This window comes from Acipenser ruthenus, chromosome 4, assembly GCF_902713425.1.
Source record: "Acipenser ruthenus chromosome 4, fAciRut3.2 maternal haplotype, whole genome shotgun sequence".
Classification (NCBI taxonomy): domain Eukaryota; kingdom Metazoa; phylum Chordata; class Actinopteri; order Acipenseriformes; family Acipenseridae; genus Acipenser; species Acipenser ruthenus.
The window spans coordinates 43,705,453-43,727,589 of NC_081192.1; the positions used below are offsets into that span (position 1 = coordinate 43,705,453).

Here is a 22,137-nt window from a genome sequence, read left to right on the forward strand (position 1 = left end):
ATTTTGGCGTGAGCACCGGCCTCAAACAGATTCGCTGCTTCTACTAGTTTAAAAGAAAATAAACTGGTTAATTTGGTCTCCCACTGAACGAAGCGAAGATCGTTACAGTATAGTAAATACATAGTACAGCTGTGGGAGACTGCAAAATGACGTGACAAGATATACTGTCTGAATAATGTCTGGAAGGGGGCAGGGTTAAACCATGTACAGTCTCTGACTACTCTGTGCTCAGAGGCACATGAATATAGTGAGTTTGTGCCTGCAAGTTAACTGTTGGAGTGTCTTTATTTACTAGATGAACTTTTTTTTTCTAAAAACCGAAATGATTATTGTTGTGAGCTTTTTATTTCTACTTTTAAAATATTAAGTATGTTTAATCCCATTAAATAAAAATAATTTTGGAACAAGATGATACACATCTGCATTGTGTCAAGTATGTGTATAAGTCAATAATTTATCGTATCTACTTTAATGACATTAATTTAATAGCAATACTTAATAACAAAAAATAGGACCTTTGATATAAGGTCAAGAATGCAGCTTTTTAACAATGACGGGATATCTGAAATAACCATTTTGAATTATTCTAACCACAGTAAATATATCACTTTATTTACAATCTTGTAACAATTGTAAGTCGCCCTGGATAAGTGCGTCTGCTAAATAATAAATAATAAAAAAATATTAATAATACGAAACAACTGACCCATTAAATGTAGCAAAGTTTAATCATCAAAAAGCCGATACGTCAGTCTGTAACCTGTACGTTCATTATGCCGCATATGCAACTTTTGAAGCTAAAGATACATAATTTACGTCAATGTGTATTGCAGATAACTCCGCCCCTTTCTTGAACACAAGTACTACTTGTATAAATACCGCCCAGCTGCTTTCTCTCCTCCGGTCCCTAATACAAGAATATCTGCACGACTCCATTTACTCGTTCGTCACCTCCAAGCTTATGGCAAAAATAGCCTTTTTTATTTCTACTGTTGGTACCCCTTTTACTCTTTAAAAATTCCGCCAAAAAAGAGAAGACGGTTGACCAAAACCTTAGCGCCGTTATTTCACGTAAGTAACATAATTTACAATGTATGTTTTAAATGCAGAGGGAAGTGGTGAGAGAAAACATGTTACAACATGGCGATCGCAATGCACAATGTAGGTGGGCAGTACAGAAGCGGTATCTGATTGTTGTTTTCTAGACGATTATGTTTAGGTTTTTTAAGGGGAAAAATAGTATTCTAGAAATTGTTTTGATATCTGAATCGAATCTAAACGGACAAGGACAACCACATTTAAAACTACCCTTTAAACCACATTGATCCCTCCCCTTGCTAGCCCGCAAAGCAGCCGGTTGCAACCGGGTTTTATCATTTGAACAGCTAATGCTAATTCTGACACTGTTGTGTGCGTTCCTATTTGAGGTTATGCAGCTATGCAAATTTTAAAAATAAAAAATAAATGTACACGGGATATAGCGTTTTATCATTCCCCAGTTTATAAAGTAGGAAAATTATTCATTGTTTCTTCATTAGAGCTCGTCTCTGTCGTGTCGTGTTGTGTGAATGTCAATCCGGGTCCTGCTGCTTGCATAAAAACCGACATAGTTTTTAAGTTTGTATACTACATTGATGCGAATACATTTAAACGTCTTATCTCGTGAAAATCGATAAAATCACAATCCTTACTTGGAAATCCGTGTTTCGTGACTAAGTTATACGAGTATAAATTTCTATAATGTGGAGCCCTTGAAATGGAAACTGTTTGAAAGAAACCAAATGCATGTTGTTCTTACTTTACACTGTTGAATAATTGCGTTTAATGGCTGTCTGGTTTTCATATCACGTATGTAATTTTCCTGGTTCTGTAAGCGAATTATAAAGAAATAACTTAACAGAAATGTTTTTAGTTAACACAATATTCTGGTGTGTGTGTGTTTTTTTTTTATATAGTTTATGTAATCATGGTTTATAATTATATAATCTAAATAGTTATTTAAATAACTACATAGGCGCGAATGTATATGCCCAGCCTTTAGTTTTTCCTTTCACGTCCCTGAGCTGTCAACTAAACTTTCTGTAGTCTGTCACAAACTAAAGCCACTGTTGAACACGTTTAACGAGCGTCCAACAAAGGAAACGGTGATTTATTATTCAGTTAAAATGAGTATTTTGCTGTACAAATTTTTAAACTGTACTTTATTTACAACAACAGTTTTTTTGTGGTTCAGTGTATATTGATTTTGAGCGGCACGCTTTGGTAAAGTGTGACTACATTTTTCCGGTTTAGACTAGTCGTGGCCAGTTTACTTGCTGTGTTGTAGGTCTTGGGACAATGGATGCTATGTCACGGCGTTGTTACACTGCAGGTGTATCATAAATTAGTACTGGATTCATAAGCAGCTACGTACCAATTGCAAAGACATAACTAGCATAACAACGATATTTTCAAATTAAGTTGGATGGTATGTATGATAGGCATTCAAGCTTGTATTGAGCTGTCCTTTGTCTCCAATTTATTACATTCAATAACCAAATATAAAACGTTACAAAAACATTAAGTGAACTGTGCTGTAACAATATAACATTAGTTCTAGAGGAAGGATTGCACAATGGTAATTAAAGGCAAGTGCATGTTTTTGTTATCGCAGGTGTTTTATGATAAAGCAGGTCTGGCTTGTGTTTGAAACGTTCTTGTTATGATGTTACAATTCATTCAAATAGTGCAAAATTTCCCACATTTTATTATAAGAACATTACTATTGGTATGTTACCTACTAGGATGGAGAAAGTAATGCGACTGAGCATTTCTTTGTAATTTTTTTTTTTTCTTTTTCTACTTAAGATGTTCTTACTTTTTAAAGCAGCTTCTGTAACGATCTAGACGCACTTAAATTATCCCTTAACGGCTGGTTGATCCAAAAGTTAAAGCAAAATAACTATATATTATAAAAATATAATAGCATGTGTTAAGTGAATCATGCGTTTGTGGAGTGATGTCACAATGGCAGGCTTTAGATGTTGTCTAAAGTTTGTAAGAAAGGGACTAATCTATACTGTGGGGGAGCTGTATCTCCAGACTTGTCCATGTCAGTCAGCTTTGTACAGAAACGAATAAATCTGATCAAATACAAAAACGCTGTTTAATCAGACTGCTCTTTTGTTGTAGAAGATTATATGATTGCTTTACTTTCTGCTTTTCTTTTTTTGTTAAATGAAATTGTCCATGTCTTTTGGCATCACTAATTTAGCTTGACAAGTAGAAACAAAGTGTCTAAACTAAACCAAGGAAGCCTTTTTTCTTTTTTTTTTTCTTTTTTTTTTTTTTTGTTGAGAACACTTCAAAGGGTTAAACATTCAACTTTTTTTTCTCTTTCTGTGTAGTACCCCCTGAAAACCAGAGTTGCTATTAATTCCCTCTACAATGAAGGTTTTCACCTTTTTGTTTATTAAATTGTGCTATCAATTAGACCAGGGGTTCCCAAACTTTCCCAACTCATGACCCACCTGGGTAGCCAGATAATTTCTGGGACCTCGTCTGCATACTACATACTCATTAGGGTGTCTGTCAAGCAAATACAAAAAAGAGAAAAAAACGGCTATGCTCCTGCTGCCTTCAGACCAAAACTAAACGCTTTACTGTGCCGAGAATACCTGGTTTCCAGCTAAATATGGCTGCTCGTTTTCACTGCATTGTCAGGTACAGCTAACCAAAGATATTCTATTTATTTATATTCTATTAAATAGAATATCTTTGAGCTAGCCTTGGAAGTATTTGCGCTAAGTCAGTCAAACGGCATTCAAACATTGAAACTCGAGTCGCCATAGAAACAATCTTTAAAAATGTATCATTGTTCTGTAATCGTAATAACAACCTTGAGTGACAAATTCAGCGACATTTTCAAATTTTGTAAACCTAAAATTATGTTGACGCACTATTGAAAAGGAACATGCAGTTTCCATATTTTTGCTGCCTTTTAAATCAAATACATGGGAGAAATGTTTAACGGCAAACCTTAAATGACTAAACTCAAGTTTCTGTATTTCTTTACGTTTCTAATTCTACATAGAAATAATTATGAAGTTTTAAAACTACAAGTACCTTCAGATTATTAGTAAATTGTAGTATCATATATGCCACTTACTCGCCAGGTAGGTCAATGTACAGACTATAACTCGAACACTCATGAAGTTGGTATTTGTTTGACCCCGTTGCCATAGTAACCAAATGTTCCCAAAATAGACGGAAAATCGGCTATAGATGGAACACTTCCCGCCCGTCTTCAATACGCCTGTGTGTACAGTAGTATTTACTTTGTACAGTAGTATTTGACAGTGGCACACATTTGATCTGTCTTGACTTGGTGCGGCTTCCTCACCTAGCATTTGTTCAATGATGTCCAGCCCTATTTCATCCTTTTTTTGATTTTGCAATGTGCAGAGATGAAAGATACAAATGCTTTTCAGGGCTTTTTTTTTCTTAAAACACGTGCCTTGTCGAATTCCGGATAAGTAAATGCCTTTTAAATTTGGAGGCATTGGGCTTGTACTTGGATCACTAGTACTCCCCTCGTTTTTAAAAACATATCAATTTTAACATTGTTTTTTTAAATACACACTACCAGCTTAACTACTGGGGAGGTGACCTTCGGTAGGAGCATGTGATAGCTTTCTGGGCCAGACCATTTTACATGCGGGTGGGGGTCTACATTGTTGTAATTTTTATAATTTGTCTAGTAATCTTTTTGTCCATTTGTTTTCTCAGATTAAATATTTAGGGTAATTTTCTGATTAACCCACAGTTTGGGAACCACTGGATTAGACTTTAATTGGCAAATTCAACTGTCTTTCCATTGGACATGCATTTATTACGCAAGTGCTGTTATCACTGAGTTAACCCTGTTGTGATAGTATAATATGAATTGGATCAGTCAATATGGGCTTCGCTGAGATGTTAACTTGATCCTGTCAAGTGACCCATGAGTTCTCTGTCCGGATGGTGTGGAGCTGTGAGCTTTCGTATTACTAAGCAGGACACACTTGCACATCTGTTGGGTGCAACCCTTGTGTATGAGATGGATATAAGAATTTGGAACCCATCGCTTATTTTTTGTTCTGCGAGTAATGTGTCAGCTGGAAGTAAGGCTATAATTTCTATTACCCTTTGTAGTTGGCCTGTTTGAACACTGTAATAAATTCCTCTTGTTGGTTGATGTTTCTGCAGGGCAGACTCCAAGTGTACAACAGGTATCCAGAGGGCCTAGGAGCAGCACTCTACAGAGAACAGTTCGACTTCAACGCTGAGCCGCCTTGGGAGCCCAGCTGATAGTGGGAGAGCTCCATCTCCTGACTTTTCCATGCAAGTCCATTTTGATCTCTGTTTCATAATAACATATGAAGGTGAAAGGGAGGCATAACATACTAGTTGTAGACCAAATTCAGTATTTAGTGGTGTAACATTTTCTGAACACATTTGTTTTATTAAACTAAAAAAAAAAAAAAAAAAAAAAAAAAACCTTTTAAGCTGTTTTAAGATTGCCTTGTGAACGTAGAACTGAGAGCACATGGCTAGTGTCAGGTTCCTCATTAAAACCAATCCCGTTTATACAATCCCTACACTTTTATTTACAGTACACAATCGCAGAATCTCCCTCTGTATGTGCATGGCCCCAGCCCTGCTACAGTCAGAAATACACATTTAAGTAGAGTATAACAATTGAAGACCTGTCCTGTGGACTGTTTCTTTTAGCTTGTAGTATCTTCTATATTGATCTTAAACACTGCCTCGCAAAATGAGTGGCAGTGTTTAAATGGCTGTTTTGGCGCAGCTCTGTGGCACTGCGTTTTTAGGTGCTACCCTTATTCAAGCTGCATATCTAGCCATACTTGTTTTGTGCAATACATGAAAAGTAGACATTAAGCTTTCTGCCAGTGTCGGCCCTAGTACGTAGGACACAAAGATGAAAACGCAGTTCCTTCCCTTTACTCGGATTTCAAAACCTAAACCAATCAGGGCTGATATAAAATGTTGTAGGTGTCCTATAATGCATCGTCATTTTTCAATGATGTAAGGAGGGCTATATAGTTAACAAAACCAATGCCTTTTAAAAGTGACACATACGCATGTATCTGCAGTACGGACTTCATGCACTGGCAGAACTGCTGTGCCCATGCCATGCCATCCTGCCAGTCTGCCCATGGCGAGGTGTGTTTTTGGAGGCTTGCATGTACTCTTAACTTTGTCCTTTCAATACAAAACCACCACCTAGCTTAGAAATGTGTTGTGTGTGTCGGGGTTGGGGGGGGGTTTGAATACTCTACTAAAATTATGCATGGAGTTGCTGGATGCAGGAGTTTTGCTTTTGACAATATTGTACTGTAATTCTTCCAGTCTTAATGTCATTTAGTAGCTTTAGAAAAAGATTTATTTTTGGAGTGACTTGCATTTTTAAATGCATAAACTAAGCCTGTATGCTTGCTTTTTACATTTGAGTTGCCTACATTGGTTTTTAAAATAAGTGACATTTTAACTCATTACATTAACCAGTAATTGGATAAGGTTTGGTAGTTTTAATAGGTTAATTCCCATGAGTGGGTATAGTCTGCTGCATGTCTGAAGCCGAAAGATGCATTATCTAGTTCAACAACAAAATGTGCTATGGAGACCTAGCGGATTGGTCCCATAGCTTCAGTTGTGAAGCTTGTGCCGGTTGAGGCCTGTCGAGACGGCATGTTAAATGGCTGAGCCCCTGTGCTACAGAGTTGCAAGGGAACGGTTGCAGAGACGGACGATAGTAGGGCTGCAATGAAGGGTACATTTTGACCTACGAAGATTCAGAACACATTACCGAAGGATTCGAACCTTCGGTGGTACTAATTTGCAGAATTTACTGGTGACGTCACCATAGCTACTTGTTTATTTGATTGTAAATCCTATTTTGCAGGTAAGCCATATAAATGGAATAAAACATTCATATGTCATTTAAAAATACATTGAGTAGAACAGTAATCGTGTTTAATTTAACTTAGGCAAAACAAACTTAAAGGTCACTGTTCCAAGCAGGTTATTAGTCACAGCATTTTACTACTACTAAAAATATTAATATGTACTTATGATTGTAGTGACCCCAGAGATTGGATGTGCCTCCATGATGCATCAACAGTCGCTTCCACGGTTTGCATTCAATTATTATTTTTTTCTTTGGTCGTCTGGGCATTTACAAAAAAAATCCCAAACAGCAGAGGGGTTTCAAGACATTTCTTTCAATACCGCTTACACTGTTGCTTTGTTGTCGAGATGGTGAATGAAGAAATTTGCATCTGGTTAACATGGGCTGGAGGGAGGGGGGACAGACGTTGCTTAGTTTTTTCTAAATTAAAATTTAGTGTTGGCGTATTTTGTATGTTTCAAACATTCTACCATAGCACTTCTCTTACACTGTCTTGTACACCAGGTATTCAGTACATATTTTACTAAACAACTACAACCGTGCTTTGGATACTACACCCTGCTCCATACACGGCAGCAGCACATAGAGTTGCTACGTATAAAGATTTGGTTGGATTTTAACAAAACAACTTTTGTTTAAGTAATATGCATTATACAAATAAAAATTGAATTTTGCGTGCGAGTGACATTTAGTGTGATTTTATAGTATTAACACATTATCAAACGATTTCTGTTAACAGAAAAAAAAAAACACAGTGCGTGAATGGCGTCTGACAAACCTTCGAAGGTTTAAAATAATCTTCGAATTCCTGGCTAGCGAACAAACCTTCTAATACAGCCCTAGACAATAGCCATTGACATGGAGAGCAGAATTGTGTTCATACAGTACCTGTAAATGTTTAACAAAGCATTAATTGTGCATTTTGACTAAACAAACACTGAAGTGCCCAAGCGTGGCATTTAATATGTAACGTTATCAAAACTTCACATCTTCTCCAAGTATTGTATTTAGCTAATTCTGTCCCAGGTCACCGCCACAGGGATTAATGGTTGATGCAAGTAATTGGCAGTAAAATAAACAGGCCACAATGGGTTAGCTGGTAGGGCCATTGTTTTCACTGTGGCTGTACAGACATTCTGACTTCATGTCGCACTTGATAACATTGTGAGTTTAAATATATGTTTTTTTGTTTTAACTTCCTTGGGCTCTTCCTGACTAGGTTGTAGCATATGGAATATAAATTATAAGTTGACAGACTAACATTGCTCACTTCAGGCAACCAGGGACCACTTGCTGTAAGGTAGTCTTTGAAGAAAGAAGCAGACATTGATACAGGGAATGCATCTGCGTGTTGAAGTAAAACGTGGAGCCGTCACCAAGGAGAGAATTAGACGGGAATGAAAGAATTTGAGGAAAACAAACTGTAATTTTTATATATTTAAAAAAAAAAAAAAGCGAAATCTTTACCTTTTCTATTCAGGGTGTAGATCAATTTGTTTGCAAGACTAAACTGTTTTCTTTCTTTTTTCCCCTCTGCAGTTTGTTGCATATTTAAGGGCCCCAACATAAGGCTCGGCGAACCCTATTTGGCAACTTGGTTTATGATTGTCGGCTTTGCGGAATACGGCTGAGATGAAAGGATTTGTTGATGAACCAAACTACACTATTGACCTTTTGGAAGAAGGAACAACTCTTAGTGATGTCATTGATAATCATATTTATGAGCAGGCTCTGGTAAGTGGATTTTGATGTGATAATGGAGTGGTTGTCCATCCACTATTGTTGACCATCCACCTTTTTTAAACAAATGTTCTACGTATTTAAATGACAAGATTTTTTAATGGCGTGTTTGCCTGTTTTGATGACCTCCAAAGCAATTGAGTGGTCCCAGCCATATCTCATAGAAGAATGTAAAGAAATGTAAAATAAATGCATGCAGTACCTTGCAGTACTTTTCTAATCTGTTTTCCCACTTTTTTAAACTCCAGGCTGAAAAGAATGCCTTTTTTGTGGCAGACCTTGGGAACATAGTAAAGAAGCATGTCCAGTGGCAAAACGTGATGGCCCAAATAAAACCCTTCTACACTGTGAAGTGTAATACCAGCACTGCTCTTATTGAGATTCTCGCAGCTCTGGGGATTGGCTTTGCTTGTGCCAGCAAGGTAAGTGTGTGTGTGTGTGTGTGTGTGTGTGGGGCGGGGTTGGGTATTTCTAGCTTTACTGGGGAAGTAGTGTATGTATCCTACATTCAACTGAATTTTGCCACAGTCCAAAGTGCCTAATAATGTATGTCCTGTTTTGATTTAAAGAGGACATTAACTTGTAAAGATTTGTAATAGATTATTCTAGCATACAATTCTATGCAATATGGATCTTTTTTTATTTATTTTGAATGCTGTAAAATAGTCACAGTAAATAGTACATTTGCTTACCATGTGTTCTAAACAAAACAGTCTGACTCTAAAATTGGCTTTTGATGCTGAATGTGTGTGAACAGTGGCTGGTTAGGTCAGCTTGTTGATTTCCATCACCTGTGCGCAGTCCTGCAGCCAGTAAAGATGGTGTATCTATGAAAGCCAGAATACAGAAAATTTAAAGGTGAAACTGCAAAAATTGATTTTTAAAAAGCTATGCGAATGTAAAAAACAAAAATCCAGTAAGACTAGCTTAATTTACGCAGTCCAATGCCATGTTTACACACTGAGATTTGAGTCCAGTGGAAGAAAGGCATTTGTTTTTATTGTGGTTTTTGTTTCTTTTCTTCCTATTCTCAGAATGAGATTGCTTTGGTGCAGAGCTACGGTGTTGCCCCTGAAAACATCATGTACACCAGCATGTGTAAGCAACTTTCACAGATCAAGTATGCTGCCAAAAATGGCATTGACATCCTGGTCTGCGACAATGAAACGGAACTGATGAAGATTGCTCGCAACCATCCTAGTGCCAAGTGAGTAGCGCTGCCACTGAACATCTTTTACTACAGCCCCCTAACTGCTGAATACTTTTCATCATGTCCCCACATTTTCATCACTGACACCAACAATGTCATTCTTTACTTTTTACAATAGTTACTATAGGTAAATTTTAAGTGTGTTTTGGTTTGCTTTGTTTTCATTTAATTATGTCCTGTATAACATGAAATCTAGCTTCTAGTTGTAGTCAGATTTTTTTTTTGTTTGTTTTTTCTCAAACTTGTTTTCAGTTTACATATAAACTTGTATGCCAGCTTGATTGACAAAGCATTTAAATATTTTATGTTGAAATATCCGTTTTGTGTTCTTTTGTCACTATTTTTTGTTTAGGTGTCTTGTGTTTGGTATTACACATTTTAATAAAACTGATTTGCTGCCTTGTTAGCAGTGTAATGTGAACAGGGTTGGGGTCAATTCCCTTTTTAATCTATTCCAATTCCTCAAATTATTCATTTTGAAGGAGCTGGAATTTATTAACGGCAATGGGATTGGAATTGAATAAAGGGAATTGAACCCAAATCCTGCTTTGAAGTTACAATCTTATTCTTTTTTGGTGTTGCTCTTGATGTGCAGTTGACAATAGTATTGTTGCGTTGTGAATTTTAAAAGAAACTGTACGTTACTCGGTTTGTAATGCTTTTCTTTGAAGAATTGTGAAGACGGCCTTGTATAAGGTAACATTTTAAATTTATATTCCAGCACCGAGCCAACTCGGCTTGCTGCAGCCACAATCTGATGTCTTGATAGCTAGGCCCTGATTGCTAGTTTTCTCTCCTGTACAGGACATTTGCTCTTTAGGTTCTCGAGACTCCTCAGCACTGGAGCAGGAGGGCTGTGACCTAATCGACCTTCTACTTCTGACAGTCTCCAGGCTTTGATGTAAACCAACTGTGCCCCAATCATCTTGTCCTTCTCTTAGGCTCTTGCTGCACATCGCAACTGAGGCCAGCAGCGAAGGGGAGGAGATGAGTATGGATTTTGGTTCTACACTGAAGAATTGTCGTCAACTTTTGGAATGTGCAAAGGAGTTGGGAGTTGAAGTAGTGGGTGTCAAGTGAGTACTGCATTTGTTTTAATATAGAAGGAATACTTAAAAAAAAAAAAAAAAAAAAAATTCAGATGATTAATCAAAGACATTGATAAGCTTTTTGCTGAAATGTTGGTCATACATTCCCTTTTTAGTATTACTGTACATTCTACCATAATTGTATAATTTAACATAGTTGTGATAATTGTTGTGCATGTAAAACAAGCTTCCCAAAGAACTGAGAAATGTTGTGCCACCTTGGAAGATTGTTTAAAAAATAACTATAAATACAAATGATTTAGAAAGGATATTCAGCTGTGCCAGCTTTTACAGCTGGTATTAAATTGGGGATTTTGGTATCATTTTAATTCCCTATTTTTGCAGACACCAGGTATATATTTTTGTGAACAGTTCAGTATTACCGGAGGTCAATTTTCTGTTGGGACTATTCTGATTTTATGCAACTGAGACTTCACAATTCAAAATGCGCACCATTTTTTCCATTCCCTTTTTATATTGACCCAATGTGCATTTTCACAACAGGTACTTGCTATTTACAAACTACAACAGGTTGTTTGGGCCTGCAACTTTCATTTTTGTTTGTTTGTTTGTTTTTATTTATTTATTTATTTATTTTAAATCTGTCACTGAATTAACTGTCCTTTTTTGTTCCTTCAGGTTTCATATTTCAAGCTCCTGCAAGGATCTGCAGGCTTACACACATGCGGTCTCTGATGCTCGCTGTGTGTTTGATATGGGGGTAAGTTGATTGCCCATGTTTAGTAAAACTAACCAATAGATTGTGATAAATGCAAATACTATTTAATATAAAGGGAGAGGCTGTAAATGATACTACGAAGTCAGAAATAACACTTTGTGGTTAGAAACAGTAAATATTACATTTGCAGTGGACATGGCTGTAAATGGATTGACATCTTTCCCACAAGGGGGCACTGTTTCCAAATGATGCTGTTTTGCAACGCTACAGATTGATGTTGCCAGTTGTATTTTTTTTTTTGTTTTGTTTTGTTTTTTCCCTCAAATGATTTGTCGGATGTTAAAGTTGTGAATAAGATACTAAAGCTTTGGATCAATGTTTTGATTTCAGGCAGAGTTTGGTTTTAACATGAGCATTTTGGATATTGGTGGTGGATTCTCTGGAGCAGAGTTTCAGCTGGAAGAGGTGTGTAAACGTAACTAATTTTTAATCAAACGGACCATTCATGTTGCTGTATGATTCGGTTGTAAAATGTAATCTGCAGCCTTTTAGCCAAAAGCTCACAATTAAACAGTCAAAAATCTAAATTAAGTTTACAATTTGTCCCTCAATTTTCTTGACTGCTGGTAACACGGATACCCTGGGACCTTTATTTTCCATTGCAGGAGGCCCTCCATTGTCTATCAATTCATCCTCTAATGCATATACACTACCGGTCAAAAGTTTTAGAACACCTCCATTTTTCCAGTTTTTATTGAAATTTATGCAGTTTAATGTCTCAATGTACTCTGAAATTAAAGCAAAGCATAGAACAAATAAACAATTGGAGATGAAAAAGAAATCATGGAATCGTTTTGTTTAACAAAATTTAATCTCAATTTTTGACTCCTCAAACTAGCCACCTTTTGCAGATATAACAGCCGAACACACTCGTGGCATTCTTTCTACAATGGAAATCAAATATTGTTCGGAAAGTTCTTCCCAACACTGTTGCAGAAGTTCCCACAAATGTGTTGCACTTGTAGGTTGTTTTGCTTTCACCCTTCTGTCCAGTTCATCCCAAACCAGCTCGATGGGGTTTAAGTCTGGAGACTGTGCTGGCCATTCCATGATTTGAAGCCTACCGTCTTGTTCTTTTCTTCTAAGGTAGTTCTGACATAGCCTGGAGGTATGTTTTGGGTCATTATCTTGCTGTAGGATGAACCCCTGACCAACTAGGCGTATACCAGTGGGTATTGCATGGCGCTGCAAAATGCTGTGGTAGCAGTTTTGGTTCAGGGTGCCACTCACTCTGTGCAAGTCGCCGACTCTGGATCCAGCAAAAGAGCCCCAGACCATCATGCTTCCTCCTCCATGTTTGACAGTTGGCATCACACACCGAGGACCCATCCTTTCGCCTACCCGACGGCGTACAAAAACCCTGCGTGATGAACCGAAGATTTCAAATTTTGATTCATCGGTCCATAAGACCTTCCAGTCTTCAGTAGTCCACTGGCGGTGCTTCATGGCCCAGGCAAGCCTCTTTTTCTTATTTTGCCATCTTAGCAATGGCTTTCTTACTGCCACTCGACCTGTCAAACCTGCAGCTCGAAGTCTTCTCTTCACAGTTGAAACTGAGACTTGCTTACTTCGACCAGTGTTAAGCTGTGCTTGAAGCTGTTGTCCTGTGAGCCGCCTATCACGCAAGCTGTTGACTCTCAGAAACTTGTCTTCTGATTCTGTTGTGGCTTTGGGTCTGCCAGACCTCTTCCTGTCAGTTTCCTCCAGTTTCCAAGTGCCTTTTGATGGTGTAGGAAACTGTACTCACTGACACCTTGGCTTTCTTTGCAATTTTTCTAAAGGAAAGACCTACACTTTTAAGGGTTATAATGGTCTGTCTGTCTTCATTTGTTAATTGCCTTTTTCTCGCCATTATGAGAGCAATATACTACTTCTTGCAGTACAATGCTGTCCAAATAATGCTTAAGAGGGTGTGGTAACACAGTCTATTCCAACACTGCTTTTATACAGACAGAGGGTTTGTAAGTAATCAACAAAAGTTAGGACACCTGTAGGAATTGTTAGCATCAACTTTCAAGGCTTAATTTACTTCCATTGCTGCAGAACAGCTGTAAGTTGTTAACCCATTACTTGTTCCCTGAAAAAGGCCTTTTTGTATAACTCTGAAATGTACATTATTTTTCAGTTTTTGGTAACCTAAACTTTTTTTTTTTTTTTTTTTTTAACCTCTGGCAGTTTACCGCTTACCTTTGTACCATTTCAGGTTATTCACTGTACTTGAACTGCTTAAATTTCAATAAAAACTGGAAAAATTGGGGTGTTCTAAAACTTTTGACCGGTAGTGTGTGTATATATATATATATATATATATATATATATATATATATATATATAATGTGTGTGTGTAGCATTTCTTAGCTGTTTTGTAAGTGTGTGGTTTTTATTTTGTGTTTGTTTTTTTTTTTTTTCTCTCCCCACAGATTTACAGTGCCATCAGTCCATTACTGGATATCTATTTCCCACCAGAATCTGGTGTCTCTGTTATTGCTGAACCTGGAAGTTACTATGTGGCGGCTTCATTTACACTTGCAGTGAACATAATTGCCAAGAAGGTGGTTGCTAGGGATCAGAATAAGGGTAAACTAAAAATACCCATTTTCAATTGTTTTACTTTATTACACTATTTTGTACTGTTTTAAAAATTAATACATTAAATATTTGTTCTTTCAGAACTTGAACCATCTCCAAATGACGAACCAGCTTATATGTATTACATGAACGATGGCATTTACGGGTCTTTTGCTAGCAAGCTGACTGACAACACAATTGCTGTTCCCTCAGTTCATAAGGTTGGCTTCATGTTCATCTTGTATCTGTGCAAACATGTTGATGGTTTGAACTGCAGGGTGTACAAAAAGCTATAGTTGTATGAGAAGTAAACACTGTTTTTAATCTCTACAGAAGTACAGCAAGGAAGAAGCGTTGTTTGCGAGCAGTTTGTGGGGCCCGTCTTCCGATGCTCTTGATCAGGTTGTCGAGCACTGTCTGCTGCCTGAGCTGAATGTTGGAGATTGGGTGATTTTTGACAACATGGGAGCAAACACCTTGGGAGAGCAGTCTGCTTTCAACGATTTTCAGAAGCCTCCAGTTTACTATCTGATTTCGGCATATGATTGGTAAGGGATTTACAGCAAAACTTGTTGACCAATAATGAATGCATTGAACAAAACCGTATGTCTTAACTATTCAAGATTATAGTAAGAAATGGTCAGTTGCGAAAAGCTTATGTTGGCATTAGTGGTGTGGATTATGATTGCATTAGTTAATGGAGGCTATATCCGCTACCTTCAAAAGTAGTTTTTCAAAATTGGTAGGTCTTTGCTATGTGTGTCATTGTGCTTTCAGTCAATGAGGGTATTAAGAGCTGCACTGAATTTGTACAGAGGAAGTACAAGAACTTTTTTGGGGGGGGGGGAGATAAATAAGCGTAACTGCAAATACAATGTTGGGTTATTTCTTTTTATCCTTAGGTACGAGATGCAGGATGCTGGAATAATTTTGGACACCACAATGAAGAACTTCTTCTTCGTGCCGTCTTGCTTTCACGCAAGTCAAGAAGACCGGATTTCCGCTCCTGCTTAACTTTGACAATTCAATTATTTAAGCCTTCGAGTTTGATCCTGTAGCTTGTCCAGTCAACATTCCAAGGTGGAAGGAGACTGTGAAACAATCTTGAGTAGAGCTGTGAAGAAACAGAAGACTTGAGTAGCAGGGCTAACTGGGACCAGACAGAGTTGGTTTTAATGTTTAATTGCATTGTCAAAAAAATGTGTCAAATTTGAATTTGCAAGTTAATGTATCAAATAACCCCACGACCCCCTCTCCCACGTACAATATGCAACAAAATGGATGACTTGGTAGAGATGGAATCTGAACACTGGGTTCTCTGCTCAATGTTTACATACGTGTTCAAAACTTTTTTTTTTTTGTCGTCTGCCCAAGATGTAACAGTTTCTGTAGAAAAACAGGTGTGACTTCATTAAAATATTAAGTATGTGTAGCATATGTAAAATTGTGCTTTTAATCTGTAGTGTAGCAATTGTGAAATCTCATCATTACTTTGTGGTCTGACCTATCTTTTGTATAATTGCAATAAACCTCGTGTGTAGCTTTTTGCTATTGTCATAATCAGTTCAGAAGTGTTAGGGTTGTACAGTCTTGGGCTGGTAAAGCTCTAACTGTTAAATTGTATACCTATACAATATTGCAGAGTGTCAATTTGCAGTGTTACAAAAGTGTATTGTGTGTGTTTTTTTTTTTAAATTGAAATTGACTTGGTGCGATTTAATCTCATGCCTAATATACAATTACATTTGTACCATGATTCCTCTGACCCTGGTAGAGCTTTTGAATGCTACTTTTCCCACTGCACTTTTTTTAAGCACCCTACCAATTGTATTAGGTGCATTTTTTTTTAGATGTCCAGAGAGCACAGAGCTTTTAACATTGACATAAACCCCCCACTGCCAACATGAGATCTGGTTTGATGTCGCACTCTGTTGCCCCCTCCCACCCCCCAGTCAGCTTGCAGCATCCTGCTGTTGTACAGAAACAGCAGGCTCTTTGTAGCAAGTCTTTTAAAAGGGAACACGAGGCAAGGAGAAAAGCATGTGCAACCTTTCATTGCATGGTTTGATTTTTATCATCTGTGTGTGCTTATTTTATAGCACCCCACTAGGAATGGTAATGCAAAATGTGTGAGTGGTGTAATGCACTGTTCTTCCCACCCAGGGTACAAATGTAGTGTCTGGTCAGTAATTCAGCAGAGAGTTGCTGCACATAGATTTGTGGGGGAAATCTATTAATATTACTTATAGGGCTACAGATTTTCTATTCTGGGGAATAGCAAATTCCTTTTTTTCAAAATGAACAATTCTGTGTTTGTTTTTTTGGTTTATTTTTCCCCCCACCCTTTTTATCAATTTCTTTAAGCAGGGCATTTGAACATAAATATAATGTTGATATATGTTCAAATAAGTAAATTTAATAAATATGACTACAATTGTTTATTATAATTTATTAAGATTTTCAATTACTCTTGTTGCTGTAAGTAAAGCACTCTGTCTCTTGCTGAAACCTTGCATTTTTTTCTTCTTTGGTGCAACTGCCATGTTAAGTTTTAGCAGAGACGTGAGTGAAGTCACATGATGAATTAACTCAATTTGGCTGGGTGAAGGGCAAAAAAACAACCCAGAACTCTGGAGTTACGAGGAGAAAGACAACACTGCAAAATTCCATTCCCAGAATGCTTAATTCTGTTCCCAATGTCTAATTCCGCAATCATGGAAAATCAGTTACCCTATACTTGGATGTGTGTCCAAATGTTTGGAAATGATTTAATAAGTTGAAATGTAATGTAAGAATTTGTAAAATGTACAGAATTCCAGTACTATGGGCAGAATTCCAGTACTGTGTTTACTGTTGGAGTACTAGCATTATTAATTTAACCCTTGAGTTGAAGATTAATTGGTAACTTTTTTTTTCTGGAAGAGAATTAAGAAAAGTGTGTTGTAGATCACAGATTTGAACCTATATTTTCTACAAGCACTAATGGACCATAGCCCACTTTAACTGTAAACATGTGTACTTGTCAAGGTAATGAAATGAATTAATTTAATACACTTCTTTGACTGAATACAGACTTGTTTTATTGATTTATTCTTCTCTTAAACTGTTACTCAGCATGTTACAAAAAACATAAACAGGCAAAAGTTTCAGCTGTCTTTGGTGTGCTGAGGACACCGGATTCAAATAAAATACATTTTTCCCTGAATTATTTTGGGGGTAAAATCTCTGAAGAAGCTTCTGGGACATAACGGGAAATGCTGCTTCATATCCTTGGTCTATAACCACAGTGGTAGCTGGTGCCAGTCACTTTGTCACTTGATGTGTCAAATGCATGCATTAGTCATTTTTGTATATGGCTCTTGAAGTGGCTGCTGTAGGGGTAACTGTCATGCTTACTAAAATTTGTCATAAATTCAACAGCCAAAAAACAGCAGCATTAATCGATGCATCATTGTTTAATGGCATGGAATTGTACTTACTAGTATTATTAAAGGGCTTCTCTTCTGGCCCTTCAGTTTGTATCCTTTATTGTTATCTTGTATTAATGTATTGCAGATGGCAGCTATAAAATCCAGCAGCAAATATGCATCCCACACTTTTAATACCATGATAACTTGAAGGGACAACGCACAAATGGTGACAATAAGTTGATTTGGCAAAATAAGCACTAAAACACAGGACTAGAAGTAATGCAGAAGTAATACATTTTAATTGATATAGAGCCAAACTCCTCACCAGCAATCTTAAACACAGTAATCATTGAGGGTCTGAGCGCATTCATTTCACAAGCATTTCTGTGTTGCATGGGACAGCATTGGTCTGATGGGTCACTGAATGCACCAATAGAAAGGGGGGAGTATGAGTCAACACCCATGAAACAGTAGCACTCATTTCAGAGTAAGTTTCAGTACTACCAGTACCAACAAGGAACGCAATTCAGAAGAGCCAGGTTTGATTTCAGTGGCTTGTGAGACTATCAAATAGCCCAGAACTTTATTTTAAGATCTTCTTTTGCAACAGGAGAATTAAAAATAGAATGATTTGCACCAGAACTCCCTGAGAACAAGGAGGTTTTGCCCCTTCATCAGGGTACGATTTGTCAAATTTCCAGGGGGGGGGATTAAATAGACAAATAACAAAACATCATGGCAAGCCTTTATACAACTGTAGAACACAATTTAAACAGTTAAGAGAATGACTAAGTTATTTATTTATACTGAATCAACTGCTAAAAAATATTTAGGGATCACACATTTGCCAAATCTGCCATCATTCAGGATAAATGAGGTATAAAAAGAAAGCAAAAACTACCTATGCTTACTGCAACTAAAATAATGTTAAAACACACTCATGACAAGTACTTGCGTTGCACATAAACTCATTGATAACTAACCTCTTCATTTCTTTTTTCTTTAGTATGCACTTCCGATGATAAAAAATAAGAGTTTGAAGTACAGCAGCTGAATGACATAGTTGATTTTCATTAGTTAATTTGTCTTGCTACGGCGCATACAGCACTACTGTTGGATGACAATAACGGCTGAGTGGAAGCCAAGCTTGGTGATCCGGCTCCAGTGAAACCAAACTGCATTCCTTTTTTTTATCATGTTAATACAATATGCTGCTGACCTTACAACCTGAAATGCTTAGACCAAGCTTTTTGAAGTCTTTTTGAAGTTTGCACAAAAGTGAGGTAGCATACATTTATAATTTTAAATATCAGATGTTTAAAATGTTCAGAAGAAAGCCATTGTAAATTCTAGATCTTTTATGGGCGGACGGGCTGAGGGACGTACATTTATCCCCCCTTGGAATGACAACTGAAAGTGCAGTCCCAGGGAAAAAAAAGCAGAGCCAGGGAAATCACCCCCCATCAAATCGCACCCTGACCTTTATATTGGGCCTTATCAATCTGCTGTAGCATTCCCTACCATGCTCTCTATTACCATGTTTTACTATTCTAAGTATGTCATACCTGTAACAACTCTATATTACATTGTATTACATGTCATTACCAGGTTTAATAATTGTAGAAGTGAATTGGTGTAAACACAGTTACTACCTCCTCTTTAAGGTAACACCTGCAACACGCAGCACAAACTCTTGTATAAATAGGAATCCCCTCACATGACTGATAAGAACATTAAGCCAATTTATCCAATCTGCAGTTTATACAGGCAGCACCTCCCTTTTGCAAGAGTTTGAGGCTTGACAGATAATAGTAGGCATTTATTGGCAGGTGCTTCTGTATCCAGGACAGCAACTCATATTTCACATAGAACTCTCTTAAGTAGTGACTCAATGCAGATGTCCACCATACACATATTGTTCATAGAGGACAGATCTCAAACCCCAGTGCACTAGAGCAGCCATTTTGAAAACAGCTTTGAAACAGACATTAAAGTTATGTGGACATGTAACACTATATTTCTCTCCTTACTCTTTAATGTTAATCTTATACTAGTATAAATTTATCTTACCATATTGAATAACTTTCAAACTATTCCAATATTACATCAAACCCATTTTTATTTTTATTTGTATGTAATTTCAGATTTCAGATTTTTCAAAGAATCAGTGATACAGATATACAATAGAACTGTTATTAACACAAAGATGAGTTTCTAAGTGGTTCAAAATTAAATTACTCAGATATTGTTTTTTCTTACTTTTTTATAGTCTGTGCTAAGGTTCTTTGGCTGCTCTTCAGTTCTCATTGCCAGCCATAGATGTATGTTACAAAGGCTAGATCTGTGTTATCAGCACCAAATAGTGAACACCTACCCTGTGTTACCAGCCAAACAAGCATAAACTTGATCTAAAGTAAGTGCTCAATAGATGGAGCAGGCACTAGCTAACATAAATATACTTTGACTGAACTAGCCTGTATTACATGATAAAAAGGTAAGGAGCATGCAAAACCATACTTCTCTGTGCTTTATGTTTGCCGTTCAGTGCTTTACCATGAACTTACAATGATTTGACCAAACTTTACTGCACTTTGCTGAGCTTTAGTCATTTTATACCACTGTACATTTTTTGTATGTTTTATAATTATTTTGCTGTTTTTATTCTACTTTATCCAAAATCAATTTATGTGGCATTCTAGAGTAACACTCAGGGTTTCGATCTGGTGAATTGTGGGTCTATTTGTCTTTCGGTGTCTTATTTTTTATTTTATTTTTACCTTCAGTTATTAATGTGTGTGTTCTATAACTGACAACCTAGTTTGGACTGGGTAGGTCCTACAAAATTAAATAAGCAAACAATAGGATCACAGCCAAGTCAAGGTCAAATTACAAGAACCCTTTTTTATATTCTATTTTTAACCTAACCATGAGTCATTCACTCGCTGTCCTTCTGTTTTCTTTGTTTAGGCAGGGAGAGCACCACATGAAACATAATCCATTAGGCCCTCACCTGATTCTGTGCTTGACCCCAGTGAAAGCTCAATACAAAGTTCAATTGTTTAACAGGCAGTGCCTGCTGCTATGACTATTACAATTACTATGAACTGTTTTGTATATTTTTTGAAGTTCATAGATGCAAGTGTGCATGAAATTAGCATTGTTATATTGAGAATATAAGCATAACGTATAACTTCAATCATAAACCTAAGCTTATCGGCCCAGACTGAGGCTAAAGAAAATCCTAATGCCTGTTGCACAGGAAGTAGATATATAGTGTGGTGGTAAGTAGGTTTCATCCATGTTAACGTGGTAATGAAGTCTGGAAAATGGTTCATTTCTTTGCAATATCCCGTTGTGGATAGTATTACTGGTCTGATACAAAAAAGACACTGGCCAAAAAGTTTGTCAACTTGAAAAGAAATTCTCTCAGTATGTATGACCAATTATTTTAAGTTCTGAAGGAGTCTGTTCAGGTCAGGCTGACCATGCCCAGCTTGTGTGTCTTTCTGTCATGTTCGCTATCATGAACTCTGGTGCATCTGCTATCACTCTAACAATAAAGTGCTGTTCAAGGTCAAACTAGATTGTAAATGCACCACTAAACCTGATCTGGATCTAAGTGCAAACATCAAGAATGAATTCCTAGAAATAAAACAGAACTGAAAACAATGCTGCAGCACTTTTATATTACTTTCTCTGTGCTGCACAATACAGATTTTACTTTCACAGTGAAGTTCCAATCAAAATACGTTAACACAAGCACATGTATTCCAGAGGCTTTCATACAATACAAATGTATATGGTGCATAGATTCATCTTAGTGCAGCATTTGTCACAAATAACAGCCTTCACGTTAAATAATATTAATTAACCATAAAACACATAAAGAGCAAATTAATAAACAACCATACCTGCAAATATCAAACCCAGAATGGCTTTGATTCATTGCAGAACGGTCCTTTGCATTTTTGCCTATATTACTTACATGTCAATACAAGAAAAAGGTATAGTAATATTTCAAAGGAACATTATCTATTAATATTGTAATTTGACACTGAGTGGTAGGACCCTAAACGTTTTTTTAAAACAAAAGTAAAGTACAATTCAAAAGGTCTGGATTTAAAGCTAGAGTGGACCTGTAAGAGTCACCTTGCATTTTCCAGTATATCGAGAACTGCTTATCCTGATGTGAAGAAACCTGGTAAAGACATTCTTTAGCACAAGTTACTGACAGGGGTCACCACGAGTGCCAGCTAGCAGTCCACTATGAAGGTCTATCAGATCAGTTGTCATTAGATGTATCTTTTATATATGACACAATACATTTCAGGGCTCAGGGGTACCATTTGCATTCAAATCAATAGCTCATGTACGAGACGGCCCATTTACACAAAAGCAGGTGTATTTCTAGTGGCAAAATACTGCATCAA

General features: G+C 37.0%; 1 protein-coding gene across 2 annotated transcripts; it reads left to right on the plus strand.

Moving 5' to 3' along the window:
• Positions 1-886: 886 nt before the first annotated feature.
• Positions 887-17,364, plus strand: LOC117400337 (antizyme inhibitor 1-like). Of its 2 annotated transcripts, XM_059022425.1 has the most exons (12): positions 887-1,071; positions 5,227-5,361; positions 8,492-8,686; positions 8,941-9,114; positions 9,727-9,899; positions 10,844-10,978; positions 11,630-11,711; positions 12,060-12,134; positions 14,150-14,306; positions 14,400-14,518; positions 14,631-14,845; positions 15,200-17,364. In XM_059022425.1, the coding sequence occupies exons 3-12, from the start codon at positions 8,585-8,587 to the stop codon at positions 15,309-15,311; spliced, it is 1,344 nt and encodes a 447-aa protein (XP_058878408.1). In that variant the 5' UTR covers positions 887-1,071; positions 5,227-5,361; positions 8,492-8,584; the 3' UTR covers positions 15,312-17,364. The 2 variants fall into 2 exon arrangements, with proteins under 2 accessions (XP_058878408.1, XP_033856052.1); XM_034000161.3 differs by lacking the exons at positions 887-1,071; positions 5,227-5,361 and adding an exon at positions 8,146-8,375.
• Positions 17,365-22,137: the final 4,773 nt, after the last annotated feature.

Bases quoted from the DNA above. Each gene is read 5' to 3' on its own strand.
- LOC117400337 (XM_059022425.1), top strand. From the start codon at position 8,585: ATGAAAGGATTTGTTGATGAACCAAACTACACTATTGACCTTTTGGAA. The intron at 8,687-8,940 runs GTAAGTGGATTT...TTTAAACTCCAG, and splicing joins ATATTTATGAGCAGGCTCTG to GCTGAAAAGAATGCCTTTTT. The intron at 10,979-11,629 runs GTGAGTACTGCA...TTGTTCCTTCAG, and splicing joins GTTGAAGTAGTGGGTGTCAA to GTTTCATATTTCAAGCTCCT.